The 17,870-nt window shown below is 38.8% G+C and overlaps 1 protein-coding gene across 5 annotated transcripts in view; it reads right to left on the reverse strand.

Annotated features, from left to right (window-relative positions):
- The window catches only part of NME8 (NME/NM23 family member 8), a 54,299-nt gene that overhangs the window by 12,305 nt on the left and 24,124 nt on the right, over window positions 1–17,870 (reverse strand). For all 5 annotated transcript variants that reach the window (XM_049641324.1, XM_049641320.1, XM_049641323.1 and 2 more), the window contains 4 exons: window positions 13,016–13,191; window positions 5,031–5,175; window positions 4,045–4,152; window positions 1,682–1,833 (listed from right to left, as the gene is read on the reverse strand). In XM_049641324.1, the coding sequence (XP_049497281.1) occupies window positions 1,682–1,833; window positions 4,045–4,152; window positions 5,031–5,175; window positions 13,016–13,191 (581 nt within the window). The remainder of the gene's footprint in view (window positions 1–1,681; window positions 1,834–4,044; window positions 4,153–5,030; window positions 5,176–13,015; window positions 13,192–17,870) is intronic.

A 17,870-nucleotide genomic window follows, 5' to 3' on the forward strand; every position in this document is an offset into this window, starting at 1 on the left:
CTGAAATAACTATGGAAAGTAATCATTTTGCTTGCATAGGGTGGCTTTAAAAGCAAAAACTATGCAAAATGAAATTGAACTGAAAAGCACCATGTTAATACATTAATGCAGATGTTCAATCTCTGAGGTGCACCTTTCCAGGACGCACTGACAACAGCTCATAGACTATAAGGAGAGGGGAAGGGATGTGACTCTGTGCCGAAAGTGAAGTCATGTTTTCACGTCCATGCTACAAATGTCAAGGAACTCCTTGCTAGATATGGATTGAAGCAGGGAGCCCATGGAGGGAATTGAATAAAGTAAATCTTGTCAAAATCTCACCAGCCGCCTAACTTTTAAGGGCTACATTTAGTGAGCCAACTGAGGGATTGGGAAAGAGCAATGTATAAAGGCTCCTGCAACCACAGGCAAGTAAACCATTAACTCTCTCTGGGAAGATCAGAGATGACTTCCAGAAAGGCCGATCTTTGTGTTAAGTACAGAAACGGTAAGAGATGATCACCAAGCAGACAAGTAGAGAAAGAATATTGTAGGCACAGTGCACAATTTCAAAAAAATAACGTTAATGACAACACTATGCATTAAAATTTATGAGAGGGGTGCCTGGGTGGCTCAGTCAGTTAAACGTCTGACTTCGGCTCAGGTCATGATCTCACAGTTCTTGAGTTCAAGACCCGCGTTGGGCTCTGTGCTGACAGCTTCATAAAAAATATGTCTACTTCACTCTCTGCCCCTCCCTGGCTTTCTCTCTCTCTCTCTCTCTCTCTCTCTCAAAAATAAATAAACATTAAAAAAAATTTTAATGAAATAAAATCTATGGGATAATCAGAAGATTAAACCAGTAATCAAGGAAAACATATAACTTCAAAATTTTACATTGACAAAAATAAGATAATGAAAATAAATGAATTAAAGATCTAATTTAAAAAGCTAGAAGAACATTTTTTAAAACTACTAGAGAATCAAAGGAAGGTGAAAATTAAAAAAAAAAAACAACAACAACAACAGAAAGTAATGAGTTAGAAAAAGAGAACTAACTCCTAAATAAATCAAATTCTGTTTGTTTGAGACAACAAACTAAGAAATGACAGGGTAGAAATAACCATTGAAACCAGGCCCAGAAATTTTCATGGGAAAGATTTCATGGGAAATCTTCAAACAGCAATCCCACTGCTGCTTAAACTCCTCCAGAGTGCCGAAAACAAAGGCATTCACATTTTTTATGAAGTATTACATTGTTATTTAACCTTGCACAAAAAAATGAAAAGGACGGACCAATATCATTGTCAGTCTCAATGTGAAAAATCCCAAATAAAATATATGCAACTAGAATTCAAAAGCACATTTAAAAAATACCTCATGATTAAGTGTAATTTACACAGGAATGGAAGAATGGCTTGATATTAGAAATATCATTAACATTATCTTTCGTGGTAATATATCTATGGAGAAAAACATCATCATCTCCATCAACTCTAAAAGGACTTGAACAAAATTCGTCATCATTTTGATTATGAGGGAGACAGAAAGAAGGATGAGGGAAGGAGGGAGACAGAACAAATATGACAAGAGCTAATTGTTACATCGAGATGAAGGGATGTGGGTGTTCATTGCATAGTTTGAAAATTTTCACAAAATTTGAAGGGGATGTATACATTGACTTTCATTTCTAAATATTTACCTCTTTGTTCCTGTGTTACATGAGGTTTAATCAGTGCTAAAGTCTGTTGAGGAGGAAAGAAATATTGTATTTCCTTTTCGGCAGTTTCTAACGAATCACTTCCATACAACTGGTTGATAGGCAAACCTTCCACTGCAAATTGCACGCATAAGCTTTGAAAATGAAGTCAAGAACTATTAGAGCATCACATAACACAATATAAGCCAACACAACAGAACACTATTTATATGAATTGTTCAAAAGTTATCAAGCAACTCATTCCTGATCTAGACATTATGCGAAAGGCAATAATGACAGAGTGGCTTGGAGCATATTACTTCCTTATAAGGAGGTAACAGTCATCAGGAAGACAGAGCATGAACATTTAAATAACCACGATGTGAATATTTACAGCTGACTCTGAAAGAACGAACGGATGCCTTGGTGCGGTGAAAATGCAGACTGTACAATCCCGGCTGCACTACTCGCTAGCTATGTGTCATTGGGCAATTACTTAACCTCTCTGTGCTTGAACCGTCTCAAATACAAATAGTAAAACTGTTCTGGAAGGAGATTTTTGAGGGTGGAATCAGATGATACATTTGAAACATATGGCGCCTATTAAGCTCTCCATATTCATCTCCCTTCTGTCATCACTAAATATTATAGAGCTCTAGAGATGGCATTTGACTCTATAACGTGGATCCCGAATCACAAACACTGAATCCAAAAGATACCACAATGGAACCGTCCAGCAGAGCAAGTACAGTGATAAAAGAGGAGCATACAGGATGGGTTCATGGGAAGAGGCAAGAGTGAGGTTGATGGTACTGGGTATGTTGGGTTAGGCAGTTTATTCTGGATCTGCTTCCTCTACCATAGAGGAATACATACACTTCCTAAATCAATTGTTGCTCCTTGATGTTTTTTTCAGTTGCCCTTTTTCCTGTCTCTTTATCTATATACGGTTCAGTAGAGGATACACACACTCCTTATTTCATTCTCTGCCCTTTACACATAGTCCTGAATTGCCAACCCACAAAATCCAGCCACAGCGAATAATGTCCTTTCCTGTTAATGACCTGACTTTACTGGTCATTGGCTTTCGGTCCTCAGACCCTCTTCTTGCCTCTCTGCTTTTACTGATGCATTTAGATTTCCTTTTTGCCTTATCCAACTTGAACTTCCCACTTGATCCTTGGCGGTTCTCTCACCTCTGATTTGAAGATGTTTGCAACCCAAGACCCTTGGAGCCTGGTTTTCCAGGGGTAGGGGATTTGCACAATGAATGTATAAGGTGTCACCTAACATATCACCAGCACTTACTCTGTTCACTGCAGAGAACAACAACCAGCCCCTCCGTGGTGCCATGAGACATGATTATTGAGAAAAGTGTGTGTGAAGGGGAGGATAGGACAGAGGGAGTAGGTGATGAGTGTGAGGGTTGCTGTGTTTCTCCTTTATGCAAATGACCTTATTTCAGATTAAGCCAGGCAGTGCTGAATCTGACCCAAGTGCAGGAAAGGGCAGAGCTCTGCTGAGTTATTCTAACAGCAACCTGAAGGAACTGGGTGGAGCCACGGAAACTGGGAAAGGAGGAACCATAAATAACAGTCAAGATTAGCTGTGAACTTGTAGCAACATAGGGGGCATAAGGGCTTTGGTTGGAATCCTCACTATAATAGTGGGGTAGGGAGGAGCAGTTACTGAGTGCCTGCCTTCACCGGGAGAATGTACCTCCATGCTGGTGCACTACCTTCACACTTGAAACTGTAATTTCTAAAACAGTATGGCTAGAAGTGTAGGCCTTGTGTTGATAGGAATTTGTCTCGAATGCTATACCTTGCCTTTTATGCTACGTTTCATTAAGTGATTCTATAGACCGTCTAACCCTATTATCCTTTATGGTAATTGTAGGGTTAAATAAGGGGTAAAATGTGTCCATGCAGAACAAGTCAGATTCCAGATATCCTACCCAAAAGAAAACATTTCAACGGTTATATGTGATGCTTCATTAGTACTGTTATTTATTATACCAACACGTATGGCAAGTTTTCTGTATCTGATAGAACATCTCTGTTCTTGCTCACTTGAAGGATGGGCCTTTCCTCTCCTGAATTGATTCCTACCAAGGCCAAGAGATGGCTTTTTGGCTGGGTACACCACTTACTTCCCATCCCCACACTGAGCATCCCAAAACCTTCGTCTGCAAAGCCCTGGCTCTATTTGAGCTGCCATTGGACTGGGCCTCCAGTCACAATCAGGGAAAGTAGTTTTTCTGAGAGCCTCTCTTGGACTGGAGCTGTGGCTCTTGTACCCACATCCAAAATAAAATTAAAGTGTCTCCCATGAAAAAAGTTTGGGACCCACGGTATGAATCCTACCTCTCTGGAACAGATGTCTTGGCTTTTTCAACACTGCTGGGCCCAATTAACTCTTTCCAGTGTTGTAAACAATTGTCTCTCAATAAAACAAGGGCTAGAGATGGACCGCTGTTAAAAGAAAAAAAAAAAGCCGTATATTATGGCTCAGTAGCTAAATATGTATAGATAATACAAGTCGAGATGATTCTTTTACCAAGACTCTAAGACTAATTTCCATCAGTGTACTCCCAAGAGTATATTGAGCACCTCATACAAGTATGGAAGCAGACTAAGGAAGGGAAGAGAAGGACCTTGGTTCTGATAGACAGGTTCCTATATAGTATTCCCATATTCCTGCTGATTCATGTACCCTTGCTGGATTTCTGTCCCAGCTGCTATTTCACTTACCCTTCCAGAAACCTGACAGATTTCTAGCATCTTATTCTCCTTGGACTAATGATCGCTAGGACTACCAAAACCCTCGAGAGTCAGTGAATTCTCTACTTGGACATGATGTCACACACCACAGATTTCTGGCACTCGACTCAGCGGATTCCAGTGACTTCACTTGGGCCTTTCCATTGCTCCAGTAGCATGGGACGAGAGCAGATGAGACAGTTGAGCAGAGACTTGAGGTGGGGATGAGACTGGCAAAGAAGGAGACTCAGCACATGGTTACAGAACTGAGAGGTGTGGCAGCTTGACCAAGGCAGGTTCAGAAGAAGATTTAAATGATTCAAAACTCAACCAAACAAACCACAAGAGACTCTTAAAGACAGAGAACAAACTGAGGGTTGATGGAGGGACGTGGGTGGGGAATGGGCCAGATGGGTGACGGGTACTAAGGAGGGCACTTGTTGGGATGAGCACTGGGTATTGTACGGAAGTGATGAATCACCGAATTCTACTCTGAAACCAAAATCACATTGTATGTCAACGAACTAGAATTTAAATGGATAAATAAGACTAAATCAGATTGCGCCTTCTAAACCTGAAATCTACTTTACCTGGTCATTTTTTTTATAAGATTTTCAAAATAATCTTCATTTTCATATTCCTTGCACAGTGTTTGTGCTTCTTCTTCTGACAATACGATTGATCTCTGCATCAGTATTTTAAAGCCTTCATCATGGATGATACCTAAAACATTCTCTAAATAAAAAGTCACACGATAAGTGTTAAACTGATGGGTTGCTGGCTACCCATACCAGACTGAATGTATTATTATGAAGGCATATAATGCCTCTCATCCTCATATGAAATTTAGAAGTTGGCAAAAATAGCTTCTCAGATTTTAAGGTGAACAGCATTCTTAACGTACCGAATTATGATTTATGTCGCTGTGTCTGATTTTTCGTCACACAGGAATCACACACATAAGCAGAGGTGTCTCACTAGTAAACCTTTTCCTTAGGTGCACACACGAGCGTGTGTGTGGGTATAGACAGTAACCAAAATAACCAGTTAACACAATTACAGAAGTATGTGTAAACAGTTTATATCTTCACTAGCCCTATTTTACTTGTCCCACTTGGGGAGAAACACGATGATTGGAAACCCAAAAGTATTTCTCAGTCTCCTCCTTCTCTGGCGACGTCCCACTGTGGAAGTCTAGAAAATGCAATACTCAACTTCTCCAACCTCCCTTATGGACAGGTGGCGATGCTGCCCAGATCTGGTCAATGATACACAAAGGACCTGGACTGGGGCTGCTTCTGAGAGAGGTACCCAGGGGGACGGCTTCCCTGCCCTACACCACCTTCTGTCCTGTCTAAGGCATTTCAGCGACATGAGGCCTGGAGCTGTGAGGCCATCTTGTAACAAAGAAGGCAAAACCCAAAACACAAATGCTGACTCAGGGCCCGGACAGCACTGGGCCCTGCTCAAAGCCAAAAATGCAACCTAGCTGAAAATGCATCCTCTCCCCTGTTGGGCATGGAATAGAGTTAATGGACTCAGCCTAAGCAAACCATTGTTAGGAAAGAGTAAAACAAACAAGAAAACATACAAGTTAATAGAGTTTAAGCAATAATATGCTTCAGAACGAGCTCACAGACAAGAGGAAGAAAAAACAGAATGTTTACATAGTTCTTGGATTTTAAAAGGTAGAATCCTGGGGTGTGTGGGTGGCTCAGTGGGTTAAGTATTAGCTCAGGTCATGATCTCACGGTTCGTGGGTTCAAGTCCCATGTCCGCCTTGGGCTGACAGCTCAGAGCCTGGAGCCTGTTTCAGATTCTGTGTCTCCCTCCCTGCCCCTGTCCCCTTTCCTCCTCCCTGCTTCCCTTTCCCTCCTCCTCCTTCCCTCCTCCGCAGTTCCCCCCCCCCCCACAAGCTCATACTCTCTCTCAAAAATAAACATTAAAAAAAATTTTTTTTAAGGAGGAATCCTTAGAGGAGACTGAAATAATTTGTAAGGTCTTTGCATTGCTGAATTAAAAAACAAAAACAAAAACAAAAAATGTTTTCTCATATGAGGGTACCTAGTGGTCAACAGTTTAAAAGTGACAGCAAATCCTCAAACAATTTGCATAGGATGGCTTCTTGTCATGGCTTATGAGAAAAGCTGAGGAAAAATATTCAGGGAAAGCAAACTCCATAAAGTTAAAGAAACTAGACTCAATGAGCCTCTCCTTAGTTGGCACTCTCTCAGATGGGTGATCACAAGAATTACAACACAACACAGAGGGGCCTCAGTTTCCAATGATTAAAGTAAAAAGCATGGGGAGTACCACTATTTGCAAGATGGCATTGCGTTTCCTTGACCTCATTACTCGAGGACTCGGTTCCGCTTCAAATTCCAATGTAGACAAATATGATAGATATGATAATAAATATTTTATTTTGTTGCATAGTGTCCATGAGGCTTTTCAGACATCACCTCAACTAATTCAGTGATGCCACATTCAGTGGCAGGTGTGGGGATGCAGAGAACTCCTAGACAAAGCACCTAGCAATTGTATGGTTGCTTCGTGGAATAACCTCATCCATAAAAACCATACTTCAAAGCCTAGAGCACTTTGCTATCTTCTATCTCCTCTATTACAGACAAATCGCTAAGTCAGGTGGTTAGTAACCAAATAAATATGGAAAAACCAGTTCATTCTTTTTTAAAAAATATTTCTTTATTTATTTTGAGAAAGAGACAGAGAGAGAGAGAGAGAGAGAGAGAGAGAGGCAGAGAGGGAGGGAGAGAAAATCCCAAGCAGGCTCCATGCTAACAGCGCAGAGCATGACATGGGGTTTGAACCTATGAACCATTAGATCATGACCTGAGCCGAAATAAGAGTCAGACGTTGAACTGACTGAGCCACCCAGGTACCCCAAAAGCAGTTCATTCTTTTTTTTTTCTTTTTTTTAATGTTTTATTTTTGAGAGAAACAAAGAGTGAGAGCAAGGGAGGGGCAGAGAAAGAGGGAGACACAGAATCCGAGGCAGGCTCCAGGTTCTGAGCTGTCAGCACAGAGCCCAATGTGGGGCTCGAACTCTTGAACCGTGAGATCATGACCTGAGCCAAAGTCGGAGGCTTAACTGACTGAGCCACCCAGGTGCCCCATGACCAATTCATTCTGATATATCTACAAAATCTTGGACATTTTTGAGTAATGAGGGAAAATTCCACAAGTATCTAAGTGAAACAAACAAAACATAACAAAAACTGAATTATCTGCAAAGGAACAAAAACCAGGCTGAAAACAGACTTTCCTCCTCAATGCAAAAAGTCTATAGGTTTGGGGATGGGGGATTTATTTCTTAAAAATATATAGTCAGGTAAGTTTCCTTTATACACAAGGTAACAAAAGATATTCTTAAATATGCCAGCGTTCAGAAAACGAAAGAAGTACATATCTTTTTCAAAAACGTGTTTAAATATATGCTTCAGGTGTGGGGTGCCTGGGTGGTTCAGTCGGTTAGGCGTCCGGCTTCAGCTCAGGTCATGATCTCACGGTTTGTGAGTTCCAGCCCCACGTCTGGCTCTGCACTGACAGCTCAGAGCCTGAGCCTGCTTCGGATTCTGTGTCACCCTCTCTCTCTGCCCCTCCCCGACTCATGCTCTCTCTCTCTCTCTCTCTCTCTCTCTCTCTCTCAAAAATAAACATTAAAAAATTAATATATATATATATATATATATATATATACACACACACACTTCAGGTAACTGAGAAAATATAACTGATTAAAAAGTGGAAAATTAATAGATCTAAGGACTGTGGGAACAGAAAAACCAATTTATATAAGAAAAATTCTAAACATACCCGTTGTAAACCTGACCATAAACAAGATATAAATTGCAAAATATTATCAAAAGATAAGATATGCATCATAAAAGTAACATCACCACCACCATCGGTATACTAAAACTTCAAACAACAGTCACAAAAATTAAGACCACAGATATTATAACTGGGGTGGGGTTGAGCATGGAGAGAGGAATAAAACTCTGCTAAACTCCATCTTGTGGGATGGAGACTTGGGAGGATATCCCCATTTGAGGAGGCTTCTTCGTTTTGATTTTGCTTTTTCCCTCTCCTGGACCTACTAGAAGGCAAGCCCCAGCCGTGAAATGTACTGTGAAGGGAGCGGAGGCCCTGCAAGCACCTAAAACTGAGAGCAAGTCCTTCCCTTTGACCAGTGAGACTGGGAAGGGGGGCCTCTGTGGCCTGAACAGTGTGGGAAAAACCCTGTTACTTTTTTTCTCACCCCCACTTTTTTCTCACATTTAGGAGGCAGTCCTAAATGTGGGCTGTGCCCAATCGCACAGGGAGGCTAAAACCCCAGATATCCATCCAGAGGACAAAGAACAGTGGCTTATGAGATACAGCCAAAGATGGTGGGGACGGGGGGGGGGGGGGGTGGAAAGCGACTGACTAAACCTGTGTTTGAAGTAGTGGACTGACCCCCCAAGCAATGACTATGGTTGGGCTGATAAGTGGCAACTTAGTGGCTTGAGAATTGAACCTCAGTATCGAGCATCACCTAGGTCTCCGAGTGAGTTCTAAGCTGTGAAGTCCAGAATAGCATACAAAAACTTTGAAAATGCAACTGACATTGGAAACAACCCATAGAAAGTGGGATGGGACATGTGGTCTTAACCTGACCAACTGACTTCTGAAACAAACAAGAAGTCAACATTCTCTAGAAGACTTTAACACGATTCATCAGTCTCATAACAATACTCAAGTGACCAAGAACTAAAATACAATACAAAATTATGCAACCTATAAAGAACTAAGCAAATCTTGGGGCACCTGGGTGGCTCAGGCAGTTGAGCATCTGACTCTGGACTTCAGCTCAGGCCATGATCTCATGGCTTGTGGGTTCAAGCCTCACATCAGGCTCTGAGCTGGCAGTGTGGAGCCTGCCTGGTATTCTCTCTCTCCCTCTCCCTCTGCCCCGTCCCCTGTGTCTCTTTCAAAGTAAATAAATAAAAACTTAAAAAAAAAAAAAAAGAACTAAGTAAATCTCAAGAACTCCAATGTGGATATTGAAATATTCAGATAAAGAATTTGAAGGAACAATTATAATGCTCCATGAAGTAAGGATGAACACTCTTGAAATGACTGGAAAGATGAAAGTTTTCAGCAGAGAAATAGCAGTTACAAAAATGAACCGAATGAGGTGTGTAAAACTGAAAAACATTACAACTGAAATAAATATTCATTGGATGGGCTGAATGCCAACAAGGAGATCACAGATTTCAATCTTAAAGCTAACACAAGTGAAATGATCCAATCAGAACTACACAGAGAAAACAAATTTAGGCCAAAGCCTCAGGAGTCTGTAAGACAATGTCAAAAGTCCCAGATGGTGAAAGAGTTGGCACGGAAAAGATAATTTAAAGAAATAATGGTGGAAAATTCCTCAAATTTGGTGAAAGACATTTATAGATTCAAGAAGTTCAAGGAACCCCGAAGTCAAAGATAAGCTCAAAGAAAAGTATAGTCACATGCATAATAATAAAGCTGTTAAAAACCAAAGAAAAAATCTTGAAAGCAATCCCCAAAATAAATAAACAAATAAAAAGCTATATTACATATAAGGAAAAAAATGCGTTGAATGACCATGGATTTTTCATTAGATACCAGTAAAGCCAGAAGGCAGTGGCACAACATTTTTAAAGTGCTGAAGGAAATGAACTGGAAAACCAGCATTCTATATCAGTACAAATATCCTTCAGGAATGAAAATAAAGATGTTCTGGGGCACCTGGGTGGTTCAGTCAGTTAAGCATCCGACTCTTGGTTTCAGCTAAAATCATGATCTCATGGTTTGTGAGTTCAAGCCCTGCATCGGGCTCTGCACTGACAATGTAAAATCTGCTTGAGATTCTCTCACCCTCTCTCTCTCTGCCCCTCCCTGCCTTGTGCTCTGTCTCTCTCAAAAAATAAACTTAAAAAAATTTTTTTTGAAAGAAAGAAAATAAGACTTTCTTTGATGAAAGAAAACCAATTGAATTTATTGCCACCAGACCTGCTCTTAAAAAAAAAAGTGCTAAAGTTCTTTGAGTAGAAGGGAAATGATATCAGAGGGAAATGTGGAACTTCCAAAAGGAATAGAAGATAACAGTAAATATCTGGGTGAATATAATAAACATTTTCCTCCTCTGAAGTTCTTTAAAAAGTCAGCACTGTTGAAAAGCAAAAAATTACAACACAATTTTTGGTGTCTTAAGTGCATATTGCTAAGTGAAAGCAATCAGTCTGAAAAGCCACATACTCTATGATTCCAACTGTATGACATTCTTGAAAAAGCAAAAACTAGAGACAGCAAAAGATCAGTGGTCACCAGAAGTTGGGAGGGAGGAAGGGAGAACAGGAAAAGGGGATTTTTTTAGGGCAGTGATTCTATTCTGTGTGATACTGTAAAGGGGATACATGACATTATGCATTTATTAAAAACCATAGAATGTACAAAACAAAGAGTGAACATTATTGTAAACTATGAACTTCAGTTAATAACATTTCAATACTGGTTCATTAATTATAAAAATATTTCACCATAATATAAGGTGTTAATTGGATAAGCTGTTGGAAGGGGGTGGATAGGGATATGGAAACTCTGTACTATCTTTCTTAATTTTTCTGTAAATCTAAAACCTTTCTAAAATATGGTCTGGTCATTTAAAAAATATGTCCATATTTTAAAGGATTTAAGAAGGAAAACAAAGCTAAGACATTCTAAAGAAGAAAATTCTAGGCCCAGATAAGTTTCCCTGGTAAATTCTAATAAACATTTAAGAAAGACGTAACATGAATTATACATGATCTCTTCCAGAGAAGAGGACTGACAACTTCTTATCTCACGTTTATAAGGCTTGCGTTACCCTGACACCAAAACCAGATAAAGACACTACAAGAAAGGAAAACAACAAATATTTCTCATGAATGTAGACACAAAACGCCTCAACAAAATATTAAAAAAATCAAATCCAGCTATTTTTAAAGAGAACAATAGACAACCAAGTGTGGCTTTTCTGAAGGACGCAAGGCCAGTCCAACATTCAAAAATCAAAGTAGTTACCGTATTCTCAAACTCAAGAAAATAAAATATAATCAGATCAGTAGATACAGAAAAAATAATTGAGAAAACACAATATCTATTCATGATATTAAAAAAAAAAAACTCCCCAAACTAAAAACAGGTGGGGTTTTTAAAAATCAGGTGAGGGGTATATTAGAGCTAATGTTGTGCTTCACGGTAAAAGACCGAGTGCTTTGCTGTAAGGTAAAGCATAAAGCAAGCCTAACATCTTGCTAGCATCAACAGAGAGTTCTAGCTAGTTCAATGAGGTAAGCGGAAGACACTTCCAAAGAAAGACGTAAAACTGTCTGCGTTTGCAGATGATATTACTGTCCCCGTCATGGGCTCTTGGCCTGATATTTTGTCCTGCAAGGGTGCGTGTGACAATGTCTGGAGATATTTTTGGTTATCACCCTGGGGGCGGAGAGGATGCTAGTGGCATCAAGTGACAAGAGGCCAAGGATGCTTTTAACATTTTACAGTGCACACGATAACGCCCCTTTCAACAAAAGAATCATCTAGCCCCCAACGTAAGTAGGTCTGAAGTTGAGAAACCCTGGTCTACATAGAAATTCCTAAGAAAATTACACCAAAGCTTCTAGAACCAACTGAGTTTACCAAGTCAAAGAACATAAGGTCAATATACAAATATCAACTGTATTCCCGTATACCAGCTATAAAAAAGAACTAAGAGTGTGCATGTATGGTGTGAATTCTTATTCTGTCATATTCCCCCTGCCAGGTGAATATGGGATAAGGTTAAAAATAACTAGCACCCTGGGGAGCCTGGGTGGCTCAATAGGTTAAAAAGCATCCCACTTTGGACTTTGGCTCAGGCCATGATTTCAGAGTTCACCAGATTGAGCCCTGCATTGGGCTCTGGGCTGACAATGTGGAACCTCGTTGGGATTCTCTCTCTCCCTCTCTCTGCCCCTCGCCCACTCACACTCACTCTCTCTCTCGGTCTCAAAATAAACAAACTTAAAAAAATAACTAGCACCCTTCAAGTGCCAGGCACTTTATGTTTTCTCATTTTTTTTAAGTATGCTCTACTCCCAACGTGGGGCTGAAACTCATGACCCCGAGATCAAGAGTCACACGCTCCACCAACTCAGTCAGCCAGATGCCCCTCATTTTAATCTTCTGAATTTTATACATGAAGAAATAGACTTGGTAAAGTATCAAATCACACAATTAATGAGGAGGTGCATTAATTCAAGGCATTTCAGATATAAAGTCCAATCTTTATTATATAATAAGTCCTACCATATTAAAATCTACTTTAACAAATTCAAATGTTAGAAAACAATTTGCAAACTCTTTACCTACAAAAATGTGTTATTCTTTATCATTGAGAAATTAGATTAGTATTAACTAAATTTCTTATTTCAGGTGCTATTTTCTTCAATGTTAAATTTTAAAATAATAGTCTTTGATGCAATTATACTAGGGTTTATTTATACTTATTTCTTACCTTTCTTTTCTTGAAAGAGATCTGGTAGAAGTAATGCCAGGATCTTTTCTAATTTGAGGTTTTTCATACTTTTAAAATCAGGGAAGAACATATCAATAAACTTATTAACGTTAGCTATACTCTCTTCAATATCACAGAGCTGAGATATATGTTGTCTTTCCAGATATTCTTGTAAACTGTGGAAATCCAAAATGTAATTTAAGATTATTATAAGCTGAAATTTAATAACCATGCCAGAAAATTAAAACTGGTAATAAGTTCACAAATACTTTAATGGTTTAATAAAATAAACAAAAATTAAATTTTCATGTAAAGTTGTATCTTTCTATCAAATCAAAAAATATGCATTTAATTCAATTTTTGTTGAACCAATCCAAAACTCAATTACATGAAATCACGTATGTTTTGACTTTTTGGGAGGATAAAGAAGACCAACATAAAATATGGTTAAACACGTTTTTCTTTCCTTCATGTTAAGCTTTCCAGGTAGTTTCTACTTTTCTTAAGGTTGTCTTTGAGTCAAGGATCATTTAGAAGAACATGGTGTGTTTTCAAATACATAAGACATTTTGGTCATATTTAAAAAAAAATTTTTTTTAATATTTATTCATTTTTGAGAGAGAGAGAAAAACACAGAGCATGAGTGGGTGAGGGGCAGAGAGAGAGGGAGACACAGAATCCAAAGCAGCCTCCAGGCTCTGAGCTGTCATCACGGAGCCCGATGCAGGGCTTAAACCTACAGACTGTGAGATCATGACCTGAGCCGAAGTTGGCCGCTCAACCAACTGAGCCACTCAGGCGTCCCAGTCATCTTTTAATTGTTTATTTCCAATTTTATTGGATTATAACCAGCAAATGCGTGTGGTGAAATCTTAATTTTAAAAAATGTGTTAAGGCTTTCTTGTAAACAAAGAAAATGTATGTGTGGGATTTAAGGCTACATATATTTATAGAGTATATGTAATTCTATCAGGGCACTTTTTGATGACTATATCTACTTCATAAATGTTGTTTTCACATCATGTCCTTCTTTATTAAATTTAGCACTTGTAATGTTCAATTCTAATACTTTATTTTGCCTGGATATATATATATATATATATATATATATATATATATATATATCTCCCTTTAATTTTTTCTTTGTTTCTTTTTAAAAACAAATTTTTAATGTTTATTTATTTTTGAGAGAGAGAGACAAAGCATGAGCAGGGGATGGGGCAGAAAGGGAAATACAGAATCCAAAGCAGGCTCCAGGCTCTGAGCTGTTAGCACAGAGCCTGACTCAGGGCTTGAACTCATGATCCGTGAGATCATGACCTGAGCCGAAGTTGGATGCTTAACCCCTGAGCCACCTAGGCACCCCTGTGTGTTTCTTTTGAACAGAATGTAGATGAGTGTGTTTTTAAAACTTTTTATTTTGAAAAAATTAAATTGGCGGAAAAGTTGCAAGAGTATGATAATGAACTCTAGAGTTACCAACTGTTAGCATTTTGCCACATTTGTTCTCTCTATCCCTCTCATCCCCCTCCCCTCTCCTGTGTGTGTGTGTGTGTGTGTGTGTGTGTTGACTGAACCATTTAAAAGTAGGTTGCAGTTTCAGATTCTGTGTCTCCCTCTCTCTGTGACCCTCCCCCATTCATGCTCTCTCTGTCTCAAAAATAAATAAACGTTAAAAAAAAATTTTTTTTTTAAATAAAAGTAGGCTGCAGATATTTTAACCATTCACCCTCCTAAATACTTCAGGAAAGTTTACTTGATATAAAACTTTTATCTCATAAACTGTTCATATTCAAATTTCACCAATCATAAAATACTGTCCCATCAATAGTAATTTTTCCTAATCCTGGACCATACATTGCATGTAATTGTCCTATCTCCCTGGTCTCTTTTAATCTCTAACAATATTCAGCCTTCTTGTCTTTCATGATATTGACATTTTGAAGAGTCCAGGCCAGTTGTTTTGTGGACTATTCCTCATTTGGGATGGTTTCAAACTACTGGATGGACCAATAGTTTCCTATTACTTTCAGGATACGAATCTGTGTCCTTGTCACAAGATGATATACGCAATGTAAGTTTTTCCTATTGTTGGTGATATTAATGTAGTTGAAGTGATATCTCCCTTCAAAGCGTTTTCCCCATTGAAAAGCTACCATTTCCACTTTGTAAATAAGAAGAAATCTGAGATGACACAATCTGAAAGTGTATATATTTTTCACGCAATGGTTTTAGCACCCATTGAGGATTCTCCTCTGTGTCAATTGTTACTATAATGGTTTTTAACTTTTTTTAAACTTTAACCTTGTAATCTCTGTATTTCATGGGATAATTAACCTTTTCATACTTAGTATAATAGCCATATACTTAACTATATTCCCTCCATCTTACTTTATATATACTATTTATTTTAAATTATACTTTCTTCTTTTTTCTTTCTCCCATCTGCTGGTCTGAGCGAGTTGCTATCCATTCCGTGGTATTCCCTTGTTAACATAGAGGTCCCATGTATACTCATCCACTGCATTAATGGTCACCATCTTTAACCTGCTTCCATAACCAAACGCATATGTTCTGAGTATTTCCTGCATCCTGGCACACACTATTTCTCAGCTCTAACACTCCACCCATCTCCACTTCTGCAAACTCAAAAAAGAACCTTAAAATGCTGTGTTACTTCTTTATCTCATCTTTCTCCTCTCTGAGGAGAATTGTTTCCCTTCTCTTTTTTCCCTCAGATGGAAGTATCTCTTTTCATTTTTTGTTTGGACAAGTCTTCCCTCAAATATCTTCCAGGAGATATACTCCTAAGCATGTCCCTAAACTTTTTCCTTTGCTCCACTAGGTAAAGTGGAGCATCTTCATTAAGATGGGGGGGGGGGTCTGTTTCTCTCAGGAGTCTGATGACAAGTCCCATGCCAGTCAGAGATTTGTCCTTGTAAGTAACTTATTCTCAGTTGCTGCCAGACAGGCAGTTGGTGGAAAGGGATTACCTAAAGTGCAAGTCACTGGGGGATGCACTGTCTCTAAGAAATTTTAAACCATTTCCTTTATTTTTTTTTTAATTTTAATGTTTATTTTTGAGAGAGAGAGAGAGAGAGAGAGAGAGAAAGCAGGGGAGGGGCAGAGAGAGAGGGAGACATAGAATCCAAAGCGGGCTCCAGGCTCTGAGCGGTCAGCACAGAGCCCGACGTGGGCCTCGAACTCACGAACTGTGAGATCATGACCTGAGCTAGAGTCGGACTCAATCGACTGAGCCTCCCAGGCGCCTTAAACCAATTTTTAAACTAAAAGTTGGGCTGCTTCTTAGCATCACCATGCACCAGCAATTCTAAATAGCATTAGTGGTATGTTACTACTCCTCCTTGAAAAAACAAAAACAAAAAACTTTTCTCCACATTCTGAACAATTCCTGTGGTTATAATGTGTTAAATTTTAATAATATATGTGTGGGCTTCAAGTTGGCATTTTTATTATTTACATTTAATAAATAGTGTGCTCTAGCTTCTACTCTGCATATAAGAATCAATTCTAAAATAAAGAGCTATTGGCAGATTGCAATTTCTGGAATTTATCAGGAAACAGGAATTTTACGTATCTCTATTGACATCCAGTGAAGATCAATTTTGAGAATGTCACTAGCAAATCATCAAAACTTAAGGCTTGCAAACAAAAATTGCACTTTGTTTCTGTGATAGACTAATATATATAAGTATGCAAATGTTTTCCTTTCTAAGAAAACATATTAATATAATTAAACAGTATTAATCTATTGTTTCATTTTTGATATTATAATATTCATTTTTTACTTTTTGCTTCTATGTTCATATATACACAAAATTTTGTAAAGGACAATTTTCACTATTTATGGGTTTTTTTTCTGGCTATTATTGTCTTGCTCAATAGCTAGTACTAAAAATAATATTGTCATGGGCCGCCTGGGTGGCTCAGGCAGTTGAGCGCCTGACTCTTGATTTCCGTTCAGGTTGTCATCTCACGGTTGTGAGATCCAGCCCTCTGTCGGGCTCCATGCTGGTGGAACCTTCTTGAGCTTCTCTCTCCCTCTCCCTCTGCCCCTCCCCCCACTCATTCACACTCTCTCCCTCTCAGAAAAATCCTTTAAAATTTTTACAAAAATAAAAATAATATTGTCATATAGAGGAGAGGGGTGTTAAGGAAATTATCTGCTTGGGGTTTTGGACATCCTAAGTACACCACGGGCTGTTCTTTGTCTCTGGAAATGACATATAGTGTGTCTTCCCAGGATATTCCCGTATCTGTGTTTCTCTGCATCAGTCAAGACTGGGCCACCATAAACCCTTTCAGTCGGCAAATGCATGTGTTTCTTCGTTTCAGGAAATTTTTTCCCTATTATTCGTTGAGTTATAGCTTGTTCATCTGTTCTTTCTTTTCTGTATGGAATCTCTCTTATTAGCACATTGATCTTTCCAGTACATTCTCCACGTTGTTTCTGGTCTGCTCTCATGAAGTCTGTCTCATTTTTTTTCTGTCCTTTGAGCTACTTCTTGTATCTGATTTTCCAAGGCATTAAACCGAGTCTCAAATGACTATCAGACTGAATTCAGAGTTCAAATCATAATTTATTTTATAGTTCAAATGGGAAAGTCTCTTTTTATGTGTATGTAGCACTTGGATCGCAAGTATTACTATGATGATAACTCCTATTACTATTATTTTATTTGAGGATTTTTCTATCCTTAGTAGTTCTTTTTCACTGGGCTTCTGTTCTGGTGTTTGTGTAGATCTTCCTTTGGCCACTAGGCTCCCCTTGGTAGACAGTCATTTTTCTTGGTTTGTTTATGGGGGCTTACACCTGGTTTTGAGTGTCTTAGGT

Source organism: Panthera uncia, chromosome A2 (genome assembly GCF_023721935.1).
Source record: "Panthera uncia isolate 11264 chromosome A2, Puncia_PCG_1.0, whole genome shotgun sequence".
NCBI lineage: Eukaryota > Metazoa > Chordata > Mammalia > Carnivora > Felidae > Panthera > Panthera uncia.